At 52.8% G+C, this 22,668-nt stretch overlaps 2 protein-coding genes across 2 annotated transcripts; one reads left to right on the plus strand and one right to left on the minus strand.

Moving 5' to 3' along the window:
* Positions 1–1,293: 1,293 nt before the first annotated feature.
* Positions 1,294–15,336, minus strand: CCDC15 (coiled-coil domain containing 15). Its single transcript, XM_042034038.1, has 11 exons — positions 15,217–15,336; positions 14,512–14,709; positions 12,734–12,883; positions 11,778–11,921; positions 10,976–11,059; positions 7,566–7,727; positions 6,400–6,519; positions 4,628–4,731; positions 2,575–2,745; positions 2,355–2,503; positions 1,294–1,670 (listed from the first exon to the last, which is right to left on the minus strand). The coding sequence occupies exons 1-11, from the start codon at positions 15,334–15,336 to the stop codon at positions 1,564–1,566; spliced, it is 1,509 nt and encodes a 502-aa protein (XP_041889972.1). The 3' UTR covers positions 1,294–1,563.
* A 772-nt stretch (positions 15,337–16,108) lies between these two features.
* On the plus strand, positions 16,109–22,436 carry HEPACAM (hepatic and glial cell adhesion molecule). The gene is made up of 7 exons (XM_042034126.1): positions 16,109–16,590; positions 18,807–19,148; positions 19,368–19,649; positions 19,757–19,850; positions 20,394–20,467; positions 20,551–20,621; positions 20,714–22,436. Exons 1-7 carry the CDS (start codon positions 16,506–16,508, stop codon positions 20,999–21,001), a joined length of 1,236 nt encoding a protein of 411 aa, XP_041890060.1. The 5' UTR covers positions 16,109–16,505; the 3' UTR covers positions 21,002–22,436.
* Positions 22,437–22,668: the final 232 nt, after the last annotated feature.

A 22,668-nucleotide genomic window follows, 5' to 3' on the forward strand; every position in this document is an offset into this window, starting at 1 on the left:
CGGCCCCGGTCCCGCCCCGGCCCTGCCCGGGCACAGCCCCGGCAGCGACGGGTGAACCGGGCTGTCCTCGCTCCCCCTAAAACAAAAATCCCCTTCAAATCCGGCTGGAACGAGAGAACGGCCGCGCTGGGCAGCGGGAGGCGGCAAAGCCCCGAAGGGACCGAGCAGCCCGGTTCGTATCTCCCCCGGGGCTCTGTGAGCTTCCCCAGATGCTGCTTTTTCCAGCAGAAAAAAGTGGATTTAACTTTACCACTCCCATTCCCAGCAACCCTCGACCAGCCTTCACTGAACTACTCCAGACATGCTTTGGGGTCACTGTCAGGGATTTGGGGAGACCTCCTCTCACCCCCCCGCCCCTTTCAAAGCATCCCGTTGATCCTGCTAGGGGCAGATCGACGATGAGGCACAGCAGCAGCTTTATTTATTCCTTTAACTAAGCCCCAAATCAGCCCACAGCCCCTTTGGGGATCCCTCCAGAGAGGTAGGAACAGGGGTCCCCAGGGCCTGAGCAAGCCCTTGGGGTCCTGCCAAAGAACTGCTTGTCCTCATCTGCCCGAGAGGTGAAATCAGTTACATAAAACCCATTTGCAGCTTTAGCCCTTTGCTTCCCTGCCCCGTCACAGGGCAGATCCTGCCCTTTCTGCACCCACTCCAACACCCTGAATTAGGACCGCAGCACCTTCCCGTGATGCAAGCGGCAGCATCAGCCAGCACGGATCCCTCAGTGAATGATTCCCCAGGGGGAACCGAGGAGCAGTCCCTGGCTCTGTGCCTCTGTGCCACCTCTGGACCGGGGGTGGGTTTGCTTTGTGCCCAATGGGATGGGAACGGGGAAAAGAAATGATCCGGCACGCTCGGCCACCCATCCTTCCTGCCACGGTTAATATTGGAGAGGGCAGCCAGCAAGGAGTAAATATTAATGACAAGGTATGGAGTAACCTCTGCCCAGGACCACGTTACCCCACCACAGGCAGGTTTGGGAAAACCCATCTTGCTCCAGTCACCCCTGCAAAGGGCTGCAGGGTTTTTTTACTAGGAAAATGCTCCTTTCTGCAGCAAAGTAGAGGCTATGGGAGCATGGGTCAGGTAGGAAGCTGTGTGGGTGTTACTGGAAAAGAGGGCCTCACACAGAAAAGAAGGAGGTTCTAGAAAGGGATCCACGTGGCAAGGGCTGGCAGAAGCCCTAGGAAAAGGGAGAGAAGGGAGTAGGGAAAGGTTCGAAATCCTCCCCTAAGAGATACTGACCCCTGGCACCTCATTTCTCCTCCTTTCACACTTCAAATGAGACAAACAAACCTTGAAAACAGTTTATTCCACAGTCAAATGCTGGAATGCAAGTGCCTGCCATAAACCAACCCCACAGAACAATTGTCTCCCTTCACCTCGACCATCGCCCAACTGCACACCTGGAGCAGAGTGGGAGAGGCACAGCACAAACTGGAGCACACAAACCAGGAGAGCAAAGGTGACACGGTCCTGGCAGCTGGTGTGGAGGGACAGGCAGGACACGGCACAGCCCCGCTCCCTACTCACAGCAGTCGCTGGGATACGGAGCTGCCTCGGTCACAGATGCTTCCCCGAGCGGGCACAGAGAGCAGCCAAGTCCCGGAGAGGCCGTGTGGCTGCATGGGCACAGGAGGAGATCACCGAGTGCAGCGCCTGGCTGTAGGCTGAGCAGGACAGGGACACAGAAACGGTGTGAGGGCACCAGAGTTGCACTTACAGCCCAAAACTGGGCTTGGCTCTAGCCTTTCACCAGAGCAGAGACACAGCAATTGGGGTTTAAGGTAAATGGACATGCCTGTAGTTTTCCACACACCTGTTTGCACACTCGGCACGCTCCCGATTATAAAGCAGTACACAAGCCAAAGATTATTTTATGAACCCCAATGTCTCCATTTTCCCTCCTGGATGACTTCCAGTTGCCCAGCCAGCTACATTCCCAAGCTGTGCTCAAGGTCAGAGCACTCCATCACCTAAGGAAGGCCCCTTCCACACACCTTTGTGCATCCTCCCAGCAGAAGATTCAGCATTTAAGGCAGAGGGCTCTGTGCCCCTAATGAGATGCTTCGCAGCATTTTCCTCATGGTTGTGTCCCCAGCCACACGTGGCCGTGTCACAGCTGTGTTATTTAACACATTGTAGGGGCTGGTGCCTTGCTGAGGATGCCACTACACTCCCTAAGGGACAGAGGCTGGGTCAAGCAGCAAAGCCCCTGACTTGCCCTCTCCAGAGCATATTTGGAGGAGCATCTCTGCACAGCGGCCCAGGGGCATGGGAAAACCTATTCTGGTTTGATTTCTCCCTGTGTAATCAGGCCCAGATGTCTCCTCTCTGGAAGCAGGCGCTCCTACCTTTGTGGTTTTTGTAGAAGATGCAGTTATTGGCACAGGTATCCGGGTGGGAATCCCAGAAATCAGACCCACAGGAACAGAGCGGGGGCAAGTCGATGTTAGAGAGTTTGATTTTCTCCCTCATCTGGGCTCTCAGAGCTTCCACATACCTGCAAGGGATCAAGCATTCACCTCTGCCAGTGACACCTGGCTCTGCACGGGGAGCGCAGACTGCCTGTACCTTGTGTGCTCCTTATCCCGCTGCCTTCTGTCCCTCACTCTCCTCTCCTCCAGCTGAAGCTGGGCCAGGGCTTCCCAGGTTCCTTCTCCTGGGGAGAGTTCTCTCTGCTCAGCCATGTCTTGCATCCTCTGCTCCTCTTGCCGGCGCAGATTCTCCTTCTCCCTCTTAATCCTGCAGAAACACACGTGCTTAGAGAACGAGCTTCCCCCTCCCAATCTCCATTCCTGGCTGGTCCCCAGCTGTGAGGTCAGGGCACAGGAATATGGATGATGCAGCTGCTTTCAAAGGCAAAAGGAATTCTGTATTAATCACAGCATTAAATAAATATAAATAAATATATTTGCTTTAAACATAAAATGGTCAAAAGAGCTTCCCAAGCCTCGATTCTTCCCCCCATATGGCAACAGCAGCCTGTGAATGCTCTCCTGCCCTCAAACTCTTCCTGCCTGCCTGTTTTCTCACCATCATGCACCTCCTCTTTCAGTTCCTTCCTGCATCACATCCACACGTGCTCCTGCCATCTCCAGTTCCCCAGAGCTGCGCTTCCGTCCTTAAACCAAGCATGTAGGCTGGACTGTTCAATACCCACCAGAAAGGACCAACACCTCAGCTTCCCATTGCTTCTGAGGCAGCTTGGATCCTTCTGTAAGCAGCTTCCAGCACAGGGAAGCGTGACAGGGCTGGATACAGCACAGACACTCCAAGGATCCCAACTTTACTCCAAAAACAGGATTTAAGATGTACTTTTAACCAAGTTTTCCTCTATTTCCTCAATCTCCCTTGCACCTACACGGCCCTCCGCCCCTTCAGTGGGACCTGGGTTGTGTAATTCCCACCAAGCAGCAGCAGCAATTGCAAAGCACGAAGACTTTACACCAATGTAGCTGACATTTTATTCCCAAATGCAACAATGTGTCCCAGGCCACTCCTTGCCAGGGGGCATTTAAACCGTAATCAAGGCTGGGAAGAAGCCAGGGGAAGGCAGTGCCACGGGACATTTCAGACCTTACTTCATGTAGGGGGTCAAATCTTTACATCCAGAAGGAAAGTGCTGAAGTCGAACTTCTCTGGTTGAGTTATAAACTTGGCAATGTTTTTTACATGAAATGTAGAACCTTAAGTACAGCACCATAAATCTGCTCCAGAAACTGAGCCCAAGGCCAACTCGCAGCTTTACACCCCGCAATTCTCTTCAGAAAAGCTCACCCAGCTCTCCTCTGCACACACTCCAAGGGAAAAAAAATAATAAAAAGGTATCACACTAGGAAGTCCCTGGAGCCTTGCCAGCATTCCCAGGGTAGGACAAGCTCTCCAAAGCTCCCAAGTGCCATTGGAATGTCAGGATGTGGCTGGAGGAGCAGTTTTTCCCAGAAAAATGCCCATGAAAATCCTGCCCTGGGGTGCCTGTCCCGCTCCCCCAAAGCCTGATCATGGAAGAGCCAGGATGGTCAGATTTAGGTCAGTTCATTCAAAACCAGGGGAAAAAACAAAAATGAGAGGATCTTTCCTATTTTGCTGTGAATTTGCAGAGCTCCTCCTTAATGAACCCCTTCACGGGAGAAGCTGAGAAACCCCCAGCACAAGTGATACTTTCACACAGATACCAAGTGTTCAACTCTGGAACAAAATGCCTAGACATCATTTTATTACACTGTATAAGTTTTTATGGCTGTGAGGGTGAAGGGTTTGATACTAAAAATGCCAGGGATAATCACAGCTTAACCATAATAATGTGACCTCCCCCCAAAGTTTCTAAACACAGGCTTGGGTTCCCAGAGTCATGGTTTGGGAAGTTGCACCTCTCCCAGCCCCATGTTTTGGCTCCCAACTCCTAAACAAGCTGCACAGGGACTTGAAAACCAGATAGAGAAGTGCTAAAGGACTCAACATGGCCCAAGGGTCTCTGTTGAGGGGCTGGTTGTGTGAATCCCACCCCAGGGGGGTTTACAGGTCAGTGCCTGGTTTACACCAGACAAGCTCGTAAGACTTTTTCAACCTTCTGAAGGACCCTGTCCTGATGGAGGAGGTGACCCCACCAGCTGCACAGACTCACTGGGCAACTCTCTGCTGCCTCTCTCGCTGCCGCTGCTGTTCCCTCACTCGCTCCCGTTCCATGGCCATGAAGAGGCGCCGGCACCGCAGGAATTCGCTCTGCCGCTTCGGAGAAGAACAGAAGGACATTTAGGAAGGATGTCTGGGATAAATATCGAGCAATATCAGTGTTCAGCTTAATTTCTAGAGGATGGAATCTTGCTCTTTCCCTAAAAGACCCTCAAACATCTCCAAGTGCACGTGACCCAGGATTGGGAAGCTGGAGAGGTGGCACTGAGGTAGGAAAGACCAAGTCATCTCGAAGCATTGGAGAGCTTTGCACCAGCATCCCTCCACTGAAGCTTCCTACAGATGGAAGCTCTGCCACCTGGCAAACTCTGAAACTCTCACTTTGCTGAGAGAAAAAGAGCCAATTCCAACTTCAGCCCACTTGAATTTGGATCCACCTGGACACTGGTGCTCCCCTGCAGCTCACTGGAATCCTGTACCTCCTCCAAAAGATGAACGTGTGACACCAAGCTGGACTCTCTACATGCGGGAGAACCACAGAGGTGGCAAAACCACTGCTGAGACAAATCCAGGGGCCCTGCAGGGAAGAATTCCCATATGGATACTCAGGGTTTAGTGTCTGGGCTTTGGCTGATCCCACTGATGCTGCAAGGGCAGGGAAACCTCCTGGCTAAAGCTCACATCAAAAGCCCTCCTGCTGTGGGGTACAAAGATAGTTTGAGCTCCATGACTCCCAAAAGTTTAATGCATAGATTTTTTTTCCTCATGAATGCCAAAACCTTTGGGCTGAGTTTGTCCACCTCACTCAGTGGAAAGAGCCCAGCACAGCTGGAGATAGAGGAGGACAAGGAGAGATCACCAGGCTGCCAGTGAAGAAAACCGGATGGAAAAAACCCAGGCAGAGAAGAGTGCTGCAAAACCAGTTATCTTGGATGGATCAGAGCCAAGGAGATAAAAAGCAAGGGGAAAGGGAAAGGCAGGGTTAGAAGGAGCAGCCTGAGAAGCCCCAGCTGTTGTCACACTGGCGAGAAACCACAACCGTATTTGGGATCAGTTGGTTGGAAGACACTTTTAAGGAACGAAAAGCATGCAAATTGTTCAGTTTCATGTTGCAAGCTGCAAAAAAGGTGACAGGAGAGGGAGATGTTCCTCTTCGTGGCAGGAGGAAGCAGGAAAATAAAAGTCATTGGCTTTAGGCATCCAAGACAAACATCATCACTCTGTATCATCCAGATAAGCACGAGCCAAACTGTCCCAGACACAGGCTGGAAGCCCTCACTGTGGCATCATCCACTCGGCATCAGGCCTGCAGGCTGGGCTTGAGGCTATCCCCAAAATCAGAGGAACCTTTATATTCCAGCCTTGTATCTAAACAAGATAAGTTGGCTTTGTTCTTTCTTTCTTTTAGTTTTTTTTTAAAGCATTTTTGGCAGCTTCTTGGGCTCCCTACAACTACAGCAAGCGCCCTTTGGTTTTGCCAGGTAGAATGAATGGAGCCTGTTTCTCCTTCAAACTTTTGGTGTTATTGAGATCCCAGATTTTGTAGGAGGAGTAGGTAACAGTTGCACTTAGTCAGGACAGATTTTAAAAAATAACCTGGTAGCTTTGCCCCAGAGCTGAGACACCATCGAAGCTGACAAACTAAACCCAGTAGGGGTTTCACACATCATAGCTCCTCTGAGGCTTCTTATTTGAGCCAACAGCATTCCCAACACCCAATCCCTTTCAAACAAAACCACAAGGGCTTGGCTCCCCTGGACAGACCTGCTTCCTGGTTTCCTCTTGGTCAACACCAGCCCAGAGTTTGATGGGAGGCTGGTATTCAGTATGTGGCCTCCCAGGAAGCTCAGGCAGGCTCGAGTCCTTCACCAACCCATCACAGACCTGAGAGACAATGGAAGGGAGCAGCATCAGCATGGCTGCAGTTAAGTTCCCCATCTTCCCCCAGCAACATGCACTTCACTGGAGGCAGGGCCTCTGTGTGATCCCTACAGACCTCACTGGGATGACCCACCTGTGAAATGGGTTTTATCTGGGGTGCAAGTTGGCCATGAACAGAAGAGATGTGCCACATCTTGACATAGGAGTCTGAGCACCAAAGCTTTGTCAAAACACCTCTAAAGATATCCTTGGAAGAGGGTTCTGGTTTACTTTAAATACAGATGCACATTTCCCCATACCAAACTTCTATTATGAACTTTGTGAAGTGTGAAACAAATAACTAAGTGTAAGGGGAATTCCACAGCCAACAGCTCCCAAAACCTCTGTGTGAACCTCATCATAAACTTCCACTGTCTCCCCTGCTCACTTATCTGCCCAGCCAGTATTTCTGCTCCAAGCTGGACTAATCCCCAGGCAAGGTTGGGCACACACTACCACAGCCATAAAGCCTTTGCCAACCACCCCAGGTAATTTGGATTAACCATTTTCACCTCCCAGATGCTCAAAAAAACTGCCTGAAAACAAAAGAGAAAGGATAAGCACATCAACCCCTCCTGGGCAGCGCCTGCCACCCCCAGGCACTGGGATTGCCACAGCCACCTCTGATACAAAGCTTTTTTTTTTTCCCCTTTTCCAGGTTTCTGACTGATTTGATCTCTTCCACCCTCAGGTCTTTTGGTGTGGTCTGAGTATGGCTCTGGGTATGATGTGACTGCACGCCCTCAGTTTCAGCTTTCCTCTGGGCAGCTGCCAACCAGCATCACAAGCAGGCAGGAATCAAACCCTTCAAGGCCACAACTGTACCTGAAAGCAGGGAATGGCAGCACCAATCTCACTGAGCTCCAATACTGCCCCCGAGCCCGCTAGGAGGACTGTAGGCTTAAGAGTTAAGCCGGCCTGAGGGAACAACTCCAAGAGCAGCCTCTTCCAGACATCAAAATAAATATAATGATCTGAACCTCTTGAGACCAACTTTGAATGAGTCTTACTTTTTTAAATTCAATTTTGACGTAGAAGTCATCATCCTGCCCAGTGCCATGTGCGGCCGTGCCCTGCTCCAGCAGCTCAGCAGGCAGATCGTGGTGTCCCGCCAGCAGCAGCTCCTCACTCTTGTCCATGGGCACTGCAGCTGCCAGGCAAGGCTCTGGTTTCTGGAGAAGGGAGGACATGGGTGTAAACACGGAATTGAAATCTGGCTGCTTTGGTGCCAAAGGAAAGCTGAACACCCTCAGAGCAGCTTTTACATGAGGCTGTGTGTGCTGTCACTTGGATGTGATCTGGCAGCGGCATGTGTTCAGCAGCACCATGGGGCACCAGAGCTGGCAAACAGGAATGTAGCAGGGTGACTGTGACTACGCTCTTCCCAACTGCAGAAGCAGAGGGACAGACGTGTGGGGTGAAGGGGAGGCAAGGCAAAAACCTCTCCAGGCACTGTTTCACAGTGGCAAGGAGCTGGGATCTCTGAGCGACACTCGAGTGCAGAGCGCACTCCTTCAGATGGGAAGTGGGCAGGCTCCCCAGTGGCAATCCACAATATTTTGAGAGGCAGCAGATTGTTTCCTACAAACTAAAGAATCAAAATGCCAGAAGCAAGCTTGAAGCCAGGATAAATTTTTTTCCCTTGCTTTTTTTTTTTTTTCTTCAGCATGGTGGGAAAGGAAGAGCAGGACTGCTGACAGAGGGAAAGGATGGATCCATAGGAGAACAGACCATGCCAAGAACTCCTTGATATGGCTCTGCTGCTGTTTGGGAAGGACAGAGAACAGCCTGGAGTCAGTATGAACATGGAATTATTTGATAAGCACAGGAATTACTCCATCAACCCCATTATGACAGACATGACAGAATAGCTGCTTTGGTGAGGATAAGGGAATAGAGGGGAAGGGTTACTGCTTTGGAAGGTTGCTCTGGAGCACTGAAGGTAGAAAGACACGAAACTGTGGAAAAACACCACCAACTTTGTGGAATGAGACCTTGGGGAAAGGAATTTGGGTGCTGCCATGCTGGGGAGCTACAGCAGTCCACCAAACCCTGAAGACAAAGACTCAGTGAACAGGATGAGCTGGAACCCCGGACAGGTCATTTCCAGGCAATTACCATTTTGGTATCTGCTTGGGAAAGCAGGCAATTAACTCTTTGGATGCTTTTGACCTCAAAAGAAATCTTGAGGGGAGAGAGAGAGCAACAATTTTAGGAACATTAATTATTGATTGTGGAGAATGCAACACTTTACAGGGAAAAAGGAAAAAGAAGAAAAATGCAGAAAACAGGACTGAAAGAAAAAAAAACTATTTCAGCCAAAGGCTTGCTTTGAGCTAGCAGCAGCAGGGAGAAAAACGCTGGCACTGTTACTGGGAAGAAAAAGTCAGGTTATTCCTAGAAGCTGAGGTTTTTAAGGGGGATGGACCTGCCCTGGGCAGCTGCCAGGAGCAGCAGCTAAGGTGCAAACAGCTCCCTGAAACCTATGGAGGTCCAGATTATCAGAAAAGGGCACAAGGAGTGTCTTTCTTTATTTAAAGAAGGGGGAAAGGAAATACCAAATAGAAGATTTTAGCCTCAAGAGCTTAACTGTGACTTTTGAAAAAACATGAGGAAATCACCTTGCAAACTGCCTGTAAGCCACGAGAAAACAAGATAAGCAGCAACCAGCATAAATTTGTCAAGAGCGAGTCAGGTCAGCCCAAGATGAATGTCTCCTACAACAGAAGGAAGAGGCCTCAGGCAAAGAGCAGCTGAAGACTCTGGGGTTCAGCTGAGCTCTTGACGTGGCCTAATTCAAGTCTGGGGTAAAGCAAAACCTGTTAGATGGAAGTCTGATGTGGGATGTGCAAAACTGATTAAAAACATGGCCCAGATTTGGTCTCAGGAGTTCATTGCACAGAAATAGGGTAAGAACCAGGTGGGCTCTGCTCTTTGATTTCATTATCAGCCTGGATGAAGGAAGAAAGAAGCATCTTGATTAAGCTACTGACCCCACTTGCACTGTGGAAGTACTGGCTGAAAAACCCGTGGGTTCAAACCAAAGAAATGGGCTGGAATACACAGCACAAGGAAATCCAGGGAGCACAAAAGCAGAGGCAGCACTACCAAGGGGGTTAAGTCCATGGTTATGTCTGTGGCAGCCTTTTGTACCTGAAGAGAAGGGAACACGCTGCTGTCCTGCCAGCCTGGGAACATGCCAAATCTTCATACAGGGAGAGATTCAGATTAATATTGGAGCTTTTTTCTCCTCATATATCATGGAGTAATAAAACAGGGCAATGCAATAAATCAATATATTCGTCCCAGAATAAATCACCCAGGGAAGCTGTTAAACTTCCTTATGCAGATTAACTGTAGCTGCAGTGAGGCTGGGGTGGGAGGATGGCCCCAAACCCCTCCCAGTGTTTCTCACTGCTGTGGATGACTTGCCCAGGACTCCCACATATCTCCTGTAAGCCTCTGCCTCACCTGGGCAGTGGCTCCATTATTTATGTGAGGTCATAAATCAACCCATCTCACTGAATGCACTGAGGGCTCAAACAAGAGGGGTGTTTGGTACTGGGAACAGGCAACGAGGTTTTTGAACCCATAATTATTGTGTTTCTCTGAGTCCTACTTGCAGAGCTGACTGACTTCATCAGAAATCCAAGAGTACACAGAAGAGGAAGAGCCAGACCAGCCCTTCTATAAAGGGTAGTTTCTAGATAATCAGCCAAGATCTACTTCACCTTTGGTGAACCTGAAAAAGAGAAGGGAATGAAGATGTACAGGATGGGCAGGAAACTGGCTGCAGAGGCAGTAAGACAAAACACCAGGCTGGGTTGCTGCTGGTGTTCTCCAAAGGACGTCAGTTTAACAAAGGTCTTGGCATAGAGACTGGGATAATAGCTACAACACAAAGGTGTTCTTGAGAACTGGAGGAGCAAAATCAGAATGAAATTCAGCAGAGCAAAAGGTGGGACTGACCTCCTTCCATGCACTGATTTAAGGAAAGCAGCTGCCTGCCAACCATTCATAACAGAAGCCAGCCCCAGATAAGGAAAACCCTCCAGATCTTTGCCACCCACACAAAACAAGGGATTGAAGCAATGGAAAGAGTTGTTGAGGTTTGAAGAAATAAAGGCACCTGAAGGGAGGGCTGGTCATCACATTCCTCCTAGATACCCAGATCACAATCTCAACCTTTAAAAGTCTTTTTTGCATTCTTGAGTTCATCTCAGAGATGTTTTCACACACTTTATCCTGCTGCCTTCTCCGAAATGGGTTACCCCTGAGGTGAGTCAGGAAAGCACAATTTATTTCATTCCTGCTGGGGAAACTTCCTGAATTATGCTTTGGATTTGCTAATATTAGAGCCAAACCTTCAGCAGTTTGCAGGGTGGTTTCTCTGCCCTCACCCCAGGCAGCCCTGGCTCACCTCCAGCCTCCAGGCGCCGGGGAACACAGTCCTGGTCCTGCGGGACGCCAGCCTGCGCCGAACCTGCTTCACAGCCCTGCTGAGCTGTGCCCAGAGGGAAGGCAAAGAAAAGACAGGACAAGTTCAGCTGCACGGAGAGATCTCCCAATCAGTCTGCTCCAGCCAAGGAGCTCAACCAAGGCAGCACGACCCAACACACAATCAGCCAGGGGTCTTTCAGAGCTGCCCCGTGGTACTGAAACCCTGATCCAGGCAACTCATCTGCTCCCAAAAAATGTTGCTGAGATGCCAGATCCCAAATTTTCCTGCTTGGCATCTACCCAGAAGTGATTTTCCAGCCCAAGGTACTTCAATTGGAATAACTCCAGCTCCTAGGCGAGCACACAGACTTTCTAAATCACCAAATGCACCATAAATATCACTATTAAAAAAAATAATAAAAAGCTTAAACAGTCCTGAAGGCAGGTTTTCCCAGATTTTGGTCTGCACGAGACAAGCTGCAATGAGCTGGCACCACCTAGTGCCACCTCTGCGCCAGGACACGGCTGGGAAAACACCGCGCCTGCGAGCAGCCAGACCACTTCAGCGACAGCATCCTGCACGAGCCACGCAGCTGGATGCTCTTGGGAGCAGCACAACATTCAGGGTGACAACGCGAGCTAACATTTCACTCAATATCTAGACCCAAATATTTGGGATGTGCTGTAGAAGAAAAAAGGAAACATTGCCAGTTCCTCATTTCAAACGCTGAGGATCCAAAATGCCGAAGCAGCGATGGAAAGGCAGGAGGGGCACGGCTCACCTCGGCAGCTTGTTGCTGGAATGGCTCACCATGCTTCTCTTCCAGCTGGGCTGGAATGATGGTGGGAGCAGGGAGACTCTGGAACAGGCACGTGTTCTTCCAGGGGGTCGAGTACTGCACAGCAACGCAGCTCTCCCTCTCTGCCTGCCAGGAAAAAGCCATGTGGGATCTCCAACCGTGACCCGGCAAGATGTCAACAGTGGTAACATTTCACCACCCTTGGGTGAAATTTCTTGGGAGGGAGGTTTTGGCTCTCCGTGCTGAGAGAATACAAAGAACCATCAGGCTCTTTGGGGCTGAGGGTATTTGCGGGCTTCCCACTTGGAGCTGGCAGAGTTACATGAGGACATCCCTAGTCAGCCATGGAAACAGCCCAAACAGCCCAAGGGTGGCCAAAGCTGGTGACATCTCAGTGCATTCTCTTTTCTGCCACAGTCAGATCCTGGCAAGTCTCCCCAGCACTTGTTTGAGAGTAGAAAGGATTAAATGTATTCACGGGATAATCCAAAACAAGCCCATGGAGGAAAAGGGAATGTGGAGACAGAGGGAAAGCGTTGCTTGAAAACTACTTGGCTGCTCTGGAAAAGGGATGGGAAAAGAGACAGCAGAAAAGCTGTCAGGAGACAAATGCAGCCAGGAGACATCCACATCACTCCCAGCTCCTGCCTGGCTGTTTTTTTAACTCCAGGCAATTCCGCAGAGAGCTTCAGGACTCTGTTCTGCTGTTGCCTGAGGGACCCAGCAACCTTTCCCTGTGGAGGCTTCAAAGCACCTCCAGCACCAGCCAAAGTGTGGCATTGACCCAGCCTGCCTGGACACTGTTTGCCATCACAGGGTCTGGAACCTCCGATTTTCTCACTTTTTCTCATTAACCCCTTGCCTTAAGCTCCAGCGTTTGGATTTTTCCCAGTTAATGTTGGGTTTGGAGGAGTTTCTCCTGACAGAGCCTCACTTACTGCTTCAAAGGCCTTCTGCAGCTCCTGCCTCCGGCGCATCCTGACCTGCCGGTTCACCCGCTGCCTCACCTCGCCCTGGAATCTCCTCAGGCTGGCTGCCTTCTTCCGCTGCTGCTCCTTCAGCTCCTCCTCCACCCGGAATGCTGAAGCCTGAGAGAGGTGGAAGCAGAGTTCACCAGGTTTTTATTACGCTGTAGCATCAGAGCAGTTTGCATCCCTGTATCCCTCTTTCCCACAGCTGGAGCGACCACGCAGACAAGCAGCACCCAGAGCAAACTTCATGTTTTGTTTCAAAATATGTGGAGTAACAGCTTGGACACTGGGTTATTATGGGCTGGATTGTGTCTGGCTAGTGATACGGAGCACGCACACCTCTGCCTCTCTGCAACACACAGGGAAGGAAAGAAAAAGGACACTCACGGAGCAGCTCCTAGCTCCTGCTCCCATGAAAGGATGCTCATACATCCAAAGCCTGGATCCAAAAGGAACAGGCCAGCCCCTCACCCTGTTAACGTTCTGCAAGGCTGGAAGCACATCAGGGAAGCAGTTCACAGAGCACAGCACTGCTCCGGAATGTCTTTACCATCTGAAGTGAAAGATTAAGAGCAATGACCTGAAAAACCCCAAAAATCCCATTTTATTCTCCTTGTGATTCTGCCAAGCAACTCTGCAACACCACCATGGCTTAAATTAAAACAGCATTGCTCTCCTGGCTGCCACCACAGCAAGAGAAACCAGAGACTGAAGGGATGGAGGAAAGGGGCGAGGCCAAAGATGAACTTGGAACAGCAGGGTCAGCACAGCCCAAGAAAACTCCAAGATGGGGAGAAATCCACACTATGCTATGGATGAAACCAAGACAGTGCTCCAGGGAACAGCCCAGTGCCAGCTCACTCACTGCCCAACCTCAGCAGCAACTCTGATGCACGAGGCATTACTGTGTATTAATTAAAAATGTATTAAATAAGCTCAGATAACCCTGGGCAGCTTCATTCACCTCTGGAAGCCTCACATGATGGAGGCCCAGGAGCATCCAGGCCCCCTGAAGCTGTTATGAAAAGTTTAGCTCCCCCAGAAGTTTCACAGTGCCAAGATGGAAGTTCTGTGGAATATGGAGATGATTGATTTCCATAAATTATCTCGACCTTTCAGGATTTAAATTACAATATAGAAATAAATCATCTCAGAAGGACAGGAGCTTCTGTAATGTTCAGACATTAATTACAGGGGACTGAACTCATCATCCAATATTTAATGCACTTTTAGTCCTCTTAGAATAACCCTCAAAGTAGAAAACCCTGAGATAAGCATCCATGAAGATTTCCTTAATGTTTCTAATGGGGTACAGTGGGGATTGGCTCCTGACACTGAAACACTCAATTTATTATTTTTTTTAATCAGCAACACAGAATAAAATCTCAACTCCCTGACATCCTTTAGGGATGAGTGGGAAAGCGAGAAGCAGCACTGGCTGCGTTCCCCACCTGGCTGATGTTTATAACTGATGCATTTCTCCTCAAAAAAATACAATTTTTTGGAGGGTGATCAACTTGGAGAGATGTTGTGGGCTTGTGCAAAGGGGAGGCCGGACTACACAGGCATCACAGTTCTGACCCCACTAAATCACATTAAAACTAATTATTATTTTTAGGAGACATGTTCCTGGCTGCCTTCAGGCTGTGAAAAAGATCGCTTTTGGCTCTGTTCCCCCCTGGGGTTTTACTGGCACATTGAGGGGTCAGAGATGCCCTGGCAGATGGTGCCCTCGGTGCACTCACGAAGGCCGGGCTTTGCTCCGGCTGTCCCGGCGCATTCTCCACCCAGACGACCACGGGGGCCACGCTCTGGTTCCTCTCGGCCAGCACCCCCCAGCTGTGCTGCCGGGGTCTCCCCTGGTGCTTCCCCGGGGGCTTCCCGGCCCCCCAGCGCTGCTCCTTCGAGGAGGGCATGATGCCAGCACCACCGCGGGCCCGGTCCTGGGGAAGAGGAGCAGAGGTGAGGGCATCTCCCCGGGCATCCCAGCCTGCACCCTGCCCCCCGCGCCCACCTCCCCTCAGCCACGGTTCGCCCCAGTGCCCTCCCAGTTCTCCAGCTCCCGGGCACCCCACACTGACTGGGTACCCCCAGCCCTTCGTGGCTGAGTGCCCCCTACACCCCCATCACCACACCCTGTCCCCCCAGTTATCCAACCCCACGGCACCCCACGTTCAGCTCCCCCCTTCGTGGTCAAATCTCCCTGTACCCCCCACCCCAACCAGCCCCCTCCGCAAGCACCTCATCGCGCCGCACCCCCGTGCCCTCGTACCCTCATCTCCCCATCCACCCCCGGGCACTCCTCACACCCCGACCCGCCACGGCCTCGGGCCCATCCTCCCGTATCCCCCCAGCCGCCTCCGCGGGGCCCTGCACCTTCATCCCCCAGAACCCCCCGAGCCCCTCACAGCCTGGCGCCCCGAGCCCCGCCGAGCCCCCTCAGGCCGCACCAACCGCCGCTTCCGCCGCCACCGGAGCTTTGAATCCCGGCGCCACTTCCGCCGCACGGACACGCCCCGGACACGCCCCGGACACGCCCCGGACACGCCCCGGACACGCCGCGGGCTCATCCGCCAGGTCCATCCTTGCCCCGCCCCCAGCCCCGCCCCGCTGCATCACCACCTACAGCCCGCCCCCAGCCCCACCCAGTCCCGCAGGGTCCGGGGGCTGCCGGTTCGAGTCCCGCCTCTTGTGGAAAGCGGGTGGGGGAACGATGTCTGCCTCAGACCATCCCCGAAACTTCCCCCTGAGCATCCCTGGAGGACCCCACACACGGTATCCGCCTGCAAATTGCTCCTAAATATCCTTATAGTGTCCCCCACAGCATCCTTGACCCCCTCCGAGTATCCCCATCCGTCTCCACACAGCATCCTCCCAAAGGCCTCCCCAAAGCACCTCCCTACAGCGTGACCCCAAAGCATCTGCCTCACGAGTCTGCCCCCCTTAATGTTTCCCCAAAACTCCCTCAAAGCCTCTTTCTGCGGCATCCCCCAAACCCCTCCCCTGTGCCATCTCCTCCAAAGCATCTCCCTCCCTCTGGGACAGGATGCTTGGAGGCATTGACCCCTTTGGGGGGCCAGAAAACCTCCGGGGGGGTGGGCGGTGTCTCACTGGGGTGATGAGCTTGGCAGGGCTCGGGAAGGGGGTGGGAAATGGCTCCGGGCATCCTGCCTCACATCCCGCTGCCCTATTCATCGATGCCCGGGGAACTAGCGCTAATTGGCATGGAGTTGGAATGAAGCCTGGATGCCACCGGGCTTCGTTTTAGAGCCTGGGAAGAGGAAAAAAAAGAAGCAGGGGGGGAGCTCCTTTGGGGTGGGGGTTCAGCTCTGCAAAATACCTCTCCAAAAGAAAACCCCAGATTAATGGGGTGTTCAGAGCCCAAAATCCCATTGGATTGTCTGCAGAGGGGATGGTAAACCTTAGCTGGGCTCGATGGGGTGATGTCCCCCACCTCAAGTGTGTCCCGGGGACTGGGAAAACACGGAACTGGGGGTCTGTAACCGGGGAAAAATTGCAAATCTGAGTGGTTTTTCCTCAAATAAATGTCAGCTCGAGGCCTCCGAGGAGGCGAAAGCCACCAGGACACAGGGCTCTATTGAGAAAGGAAAGAACAAAAAAAAAAAAAAAAGAAGAAGGGAAAAAAATAAATTAGCCGGGCAAAGCGCCAAGCCGGGAGCTCCGAGGGACGTGCCCAGAGTGGGGAAGCGGAGTGATTCGGGGGGCGAGCCTGCCCGAAATGTGGGGAGCGCTGGCTGCCCCGCGGGGCCACCCCGCTCCCCCCTGCTTGCTGCCGGTGACCTGGCTTCTGGCGCTGCACGCAGGTAGGGAGTTTTCCCATTTTTCCACGGTTTTCCCGTTTTTTCCCATGGGTCTTGGGGGTATCCAGATGGAGGATGAGGGCCGGGGGGGTGATGAGGGTGGTGATACCCTAAGGGGGGGTTTGGAGGGAAGGTTGTCGCGCTGTCGCGTGTACCCTCTGCTTGGGAGCTGGGAAAAAGGGGGTAAAATTGGAAACGAAAACTGGGGAAAACACTTTTCTGGAGCCAAGCGGGTCCTGATGTGGGGGAGGATTTGGCACCGTCCCCGCCCTGAGCTTCTCCCCAGTTTTTTTTCTTCCCTGAACCCCCTTTTTTCCTCATTTTTTACCATCTCCAAATCTTTTCTCCTACCCATTCTTCGGCTTTCCTTAAAAACTCATTTTTCACCCCATTTCTAGGCTTGCCTCATCCCACTGCAACCCTGGTTTTCTCCATCATTTATTGTCTAAATTTTCACATTTTGGAGTTCAATGAGCCCCAAACTGCCCCATCCCAGGTCTGGCAACACCTTCAACAATTTTGTTCCATTTTACCAAAGTTTGCACCCAAAAGCAGTCCTGGGGAGGCCCCATTTCCCTTCAGATAAGGAGGATGGATGCAAAACAAAACCAGCTGGTTTCTTCGCTGGCTTTGATTTAGACCCTAAAAAACGGCCAGGGCTGCGGCCAGGGCACTCCAAAAATGCTGCAGGGCATTTAAAAAAAAAAAATTGGCATTTGTGCCACAAAATAGTGTGAAAATGAGGATTTTTGGTGGGCTTTTTTTGACAAAAGCCATTGAAAAGGGCCGGGAGATCTCCATCCCTAAGCCAAGGACGCTGTAGGAAAAGAGAACGTCCCCTGATTTATTAACAAACTCCCAAATCTTTTATCCAGAGCAGAGAAAAAATTTGGAATAGGGTGAAAAAAGGGGAAGAAACAGTTAAAGAGCAGCGATTTCATGCATGGGGAGGGGGCAAGGATGCGTTAAAGGCCACATCCCCATCCCATGCCTTGGCCTTCCCTGTGGGGGGAATCCCCTAATTTTGGCGAGTCGGGGCATGTTTGTGGGGCCGAGCGCGGCACTGCCGGGGAGGACGGACGGACGGATGCTGCATACCAATAGGTCCCATGACTTTCCGGGCTTGTTTAAGGCCTTTCTTGCTCCTGCTTCACCCTGCCCAGCTGGTTTTCCCACTCTGCCCTCCTCTTCAATATGGGGTTTGTTCGCTGTCGGATGACGGTATCCGTATGGGGGGCTCATGGATGGGATCTCTGGGATGTCAAGAGGGGGATGCTAAGGTATTTTGGGGAGGGAGAATGTTCTGGGGAGCCGCCTCCCCCAAAAAATCATGTTTTTACACTTTTTCCCTGCCTTTTTTGGCTTGAAACCAGTGATGAGGAGCAATGCACGTGCACCGACTCCCGTGATGCAGTTTTGCGTCTGAGGGGGCTTTGTCTGGACAGGAGCATCCAATGGGGATGAGGGTGGGACACAAAATCATTCCCCCACACCATTTTTTGGGGAATTAAGGTATCTTTGCACAGCTCTGATCCGAGCACTGGTGTCTCTCTCTCCTCAAGCAGCTTTTGCAGGGCAATGATACAACTTCGGCAAGGGTTGCCTCAACCTGCCTCCCATCCCCCGCATTCTTGGGAGTGATGAGTGCATTTTAGCAAATGGTTGCATCAACTTGGCTGCAGGAGCACTCCCCCTGCATTTTTGGGGGTGATAGATGAATTTCTGCAACGGGTTGCATTGACCCAGGTGCAGGAGATCCCCTGCCCAAGCCCAGCACATTTTGGAGGGCACCACATGCATTTTTGCGGAGCATTGCATTAACCCAGCAACAGCAGGTCTGCCATCCACACCTCCTCCTCACATTTTTGGGGTGATGCATGCATTTTTGAGAAGGGTTGGTTGCATTGACCTGACTGCAGGAGCACTCCCACCCCCAATGCAGCTTTGGGGGGTGATAATGCATCTTTACAGAGGGTTGCATTGACCCACCTCCCATGCCCAAAGCAATTTCGAGGGTGATTCTTTGATTTTTACAACACGTTGCATTGATCTGAGTGCAGGAGGGCTCCTACCCCTCACACAGTTTCGGGGCCACGCGTGTGTCTTTGCAAATGTTATGGAGCCAAGTTGGGCACCTTGGGGGTGCTCAGCACAACTCCAGCTTGGGATTTCCCTGTTTTCTCCATGCTCGGCACCCCCCTGTCTCTCCCTACCCCAAGGTCTGCTGGCAGGGGTGAACATCACCAGCCCCACGCCACTAGTCCGTGGCACGGCAGGCAAAGCGGCGCTGCTGTCGGTGCGCTATGCCAGCGCCAGTGCTGACAAGCCAGTGGTCAAGTGGCAGCTGAAGCGGGACAAACCTGTCACCGTCGTCCAGTCCATCGGCACCGAGATCATTGGCAACCTACGGCCCGACTACCGTGACCGCATCCGGGTGTTGGAGAATGGCTCGCTGCTCATCAGCCCTTTGCAGTTGGCTGATGAAGGCGCTTACGAGGTGGAGGTGTCCATCACCGACGACACTTTCACCGGCGAGAAGACCATCAACCTCACCGTGGACAGTAAGGGCAAGAAGGACATCCAGTGGAGACTGGGTTATCCATGGGATGTCTTCCCTGACCACATTTTGGGAGGGCTTTCTCCAACTGGGAGGTGGTTTTGGGGGTTTCAGCCACCCTATGCAGCCAAGTTGGTGGGGTTTTGATGTCTCTCTTCCTGTCCCCTGAGCCCATCTGTCCGCTGAGACATGGCATCACCATGGTTCCCCTACTTGCCCACAGTTCCCATCTCAAAGCCACAAGTGCTGGTGGCCTCCTCAACAGTGCTGGAGCTCAGTGAGTTCTTCACCCTCAACTGCTCACATGAGAATGGCACCAAACCCACCTACACCTGGCTGAAGGACGGGCGGCCGCTGAGCAACGACTCCCGCCTGCTCCTCTCTCCTGACCAGAAGATCCTCACCATCACCCGTGTTCTCATGGCTGACGATGACGTCTACAGTTGCCTGGTGGAGAACCCCATCAGCCATGGCCGCAGTGTCCCTGTGAAGCTCACTGTTTACCGTAAGCCATCCCTTCTCCCCTCCTGCACTCCCAGGCTTGGCCATCCCTTGCAGATGCTTCCAGCTAAAATTTTTTGGGGGTTGTCTCCCTTCATTCCTCTCCTCCAGGCCGGAGCTCTCTCTACATCATCCTGTCCACGGGTGGCATCTTTCTTCTTGTCACCCTGGTGACAGTTTGTGCCTGCTGGAAACCCTCCAAGAAGTACGAGTGGGGATAACATGGGAGACAAAGGGGGTTGTCCCATCTTGTTCCATCCTGTCTTGTCCCATCCCATTTTGTTCCATTTCATCTCTTCCCATCCTATCTTGTCCTATCCCATACTATCCTATCTCATCTCATCTCATCTTGACACATCCTACCCCATGCCATGCCATGCCATGCCATGCCATGCCATCCCATCCCATCCCATCCCATCTCATCCCATCCCACCTTGATCCATCTCTCCTGTCCCATTCTATTCTATTCTATTCTATTCTATTCTATTCTATTCTATTCCATTCTATCACATGTAATCTCATTCCACGCCATCTTGTCCTATTCTGTTCCATTGCATCCTTTTCTATCCCACCCCATCCCATTCCTTCTTGTCCCATCCCATCCCATCCCTTCCCGTCCCGTCCCATCCCATCCCGTCCCATCCCATCCCAACTCTCCCTCCTTGCAGTACTTGACCCTTCCCCACAGGCAGTCCCCCATTGCCTCTAACATGATGCCAGTGCTGCCCCATCCCCTATCCCTTCCCAGGGAGAAGCGACAAGCGGAGACACAACCAACCTCTGACTACACTGAGCAGGATGAGGAGCGCCTGAAGCACGATGGTGAGTGCCGGCCTCAGCGTGGTGGCGGGTTGGGGGAACACCAATGCTCCTGGCACGGTGAGCAGCACCTTGCTTCCACACAGCCGAAGGCATCCCACGGAGTGGCGAGCACGAGCGCAAGAACCCAGTGGCTTTGTACATCCTTAAAGATAAGGTGAGAGCCAGTAGCACCAGTAGCACACTGGCAGCATCCCGGCACAGGGTCTCACACATGTCCCATGTTTTTCTACTCTTGGCTTTTGGCAGGACTCGCCAGAGGCGGAGGAGGATTCGCTACCTGAACCCCGTGGCACAGTTGAACCAGGTTACACCAGCTCACCAGTACCAGCAGCCGGTCGCTCACCAGGACCAGTGGGGCGTTCGACTCGTCGTTACCATCGCTCACCAGCTCGCTCACCCGCCTCGACGCGGACCCACCGGTCACCACCGGGTTCGCCGGCACGTTCCCGCGGCGCTCCGCGGCTGCTGCGGACTGCCGGCGTCCACGTAATTCGGGAGCAGGAAGAGGCCAACGCCGTGGAGATCAGTGCCTGAGCAGGGGGGGACTGTGCGCGCTTTGGTGGCAGCGTGCAAGCAAGCAGGGACACCAGCACGGCCAGGCTTCTGCCACCGAGCAAGCGGGGACCCCGGCACAGCCCTGCTCCCACCACTGGGCATCATTCCGCTCGGCGTAAAGTCACTAATTTCCTATTGATCTCACCCAGAGCTTCCCTCTTCCGTCCCCCATCTTCCTGGGGCATCGCTTTAATGGCTTTCTCGCCGGGATGAGTGTGCAGGGAGCGTGCAGAAAGCACATGTGTGTGCAGAGAGAACATGCAATCAGTGCACGGAGAGAGTGTGCCAGAGGGTGTGCATGGAGCATGCAGAGAGGGCGTTCAAGCACTGCACAGGGAAAGCACGCACGGAGTGTGCAGGAGGGCACTCGGAGTGTGCACGCAGGGGGCACGGGGCAGGCACGAGGGTGTGCAGCAAGTGTGCACGCAGCGTGCAAAGAGAGGATGCACAGAGCATGCAAGAGAACATGTGGAGCCCATGGAGAGAACGCACGTGGAGTGCGCAGCTGAGACTGCCCAGAGCGTGCACAGAGTATGTGCGGAGTGTGCAGAGTGTCCGCTGAACCTGCATGGCCCTTGTGAGCGTGCCAGCACTGGGTGTGCACTCCGAGCGTGCACAGAGTGTGCAGAGAGTCCATGCAGAGCGTGCATGGAGCACGTGGAGTGAGCGTGCACACACACATGGAACATGCATGCAGCATGTGGTGAGTGTGCAAAGAGCGTGAGCAGAGAGGGTGTGTGCAGTGCTTGCACAAAGCACACGCTGAGTGTGCACGGTGTGTGTGAAAGAGCGTGCACAAAGCGAGCAGCCGAGCGTGCTCAGAGCATGCGTAAGAGTGAACCTGCAGTGTTGGCACAGGGCACGCGTGGAGCCTGCAGTGAGTGTGCAAAGAGTGCGTGTGGTGCACATGGGAAGAGCGAGCACCGAGCAGCTGAGCATGCTTGGAGCGTGCACACGCACGCAGGGAGCACACACACCGCACGCCCAGCGACCGTGCGTGCACACGCGTGTGCAAGAGAGCGGTGCCCGCCTGCCGTGGCACACCCCCTCTGCGTGGAGTGGGACACGCACTGGCACACAAGCTCGCCCAAGGGCGTACGTGCATCAGGCAGTCTGAACAGGGGGCTCCTTCCTGCCGCCCAGCTCCCCAGCTGCAATGTCCCCTAAATGTGGGCTGGAAGCCCTGGCCCAAGCATTGCCCCTTCGCCACGGTAGGATTTTCTGTGAAAATCCCCCTGTTTTGGGGCACACAACGCTGTCTCTCCCCAAGCCTTCATGGGAAATAGGTTTAGGATGAAAAGCAGAGAGAGGCCGGCCAAGCAAGCCGGGCCCTGGGGCACCTGGGGTGGGTGCCGGGGCACCCCGGAGTGCTTGGGGTGCACTACTAACCAATAAACTAAACATACTACCCGTCTGGTGGTGGCACCCTTGGGTGTCTTTGTGGGACAGGGGCCCCCCAGGGTGTGGGGACACATGAGAGGTGGCTGACAGCTAAGACCACACAAACCCACTGCACCTGGCTGGCACTCAAACTGGCACTTGAAGTGCTTGGGAAACCTTGGACTGTTCCCTCTGGTACCTATTGATGGTGTCCTCAGCTGAGAGCCCATTTCTTCTTAATTTGTCTTCCTCTGAACATGGCGAAG

The sequence above is a fragment of the Corvus kubaryi genome, unplaced genomic scaffold (genome assembly GCF_017639235.1).
Source record: "Corvus kubaryi isolate FWS band 111438036 unplaced genomic scaffold, C.kubaryi_AGA036_p1.0 37367, whole genome shotgun sequence".
Taxonomy (NCBI): Eukaryota; Metazoa; Chordata; class Aves; order Passeriformes; family Corvidae; genus Corvus; species Corvus kubaryi.

What these genes read in the sequence shown, in the direction of transcription:
- CCDC15 (XM_042034038.1), bottom strand. Translation starts at nt 15,336, where the DNA reads ATGAGCCCGCGGCGTGTCCGGGGCGTGTCCGGGGCGTGTCCGGGGCGT. An exon ending in TCCAGCAACAAGCTGCCGAG is followed by an intron (nt 11,060 to 11,777) that starts GTGAGCCGTGCC and finishes CTCTGGGCACAG; the next exon opens with CTCAGCAGGGCTGTGAAGCA. An exon ending in CTTCTACAAAAACCACAAAG is followed by an intron (nt 1,671 to 2,354) that starts GTAGGAGCGCCT and finishes TGTCCTGCTCAG; the next exon opens with CCTACAGCCAGGCGCTGCAC.
- HEPACAM (XM_042034126.1), top strand. Translation starts at nt 16,506, where the DNA reads ATGTGGGGAGCGCTGGCTGCCCCGCGGGGCCACCCCGCTCCCCCCTGC. An exon ending in GCTTCTGGCGCTGCACGCAG is followed by an intron (nt 16,591 to 18,806) that starts GTAGGGAGTTTT and finishes CCCTACCCCAAG; the next exon opens with GTCTGCTGGCAGGGGTGAAC. An exon ending in TGTACATCCTTAAAGATAAG is followed by an intron (nt 20,622 to 20,713) that starts GTGAGAGCCAGT and finishes GGCTTTTGGCAG; the next exon opens with GACTCGCCAGAGGCGGAGGA.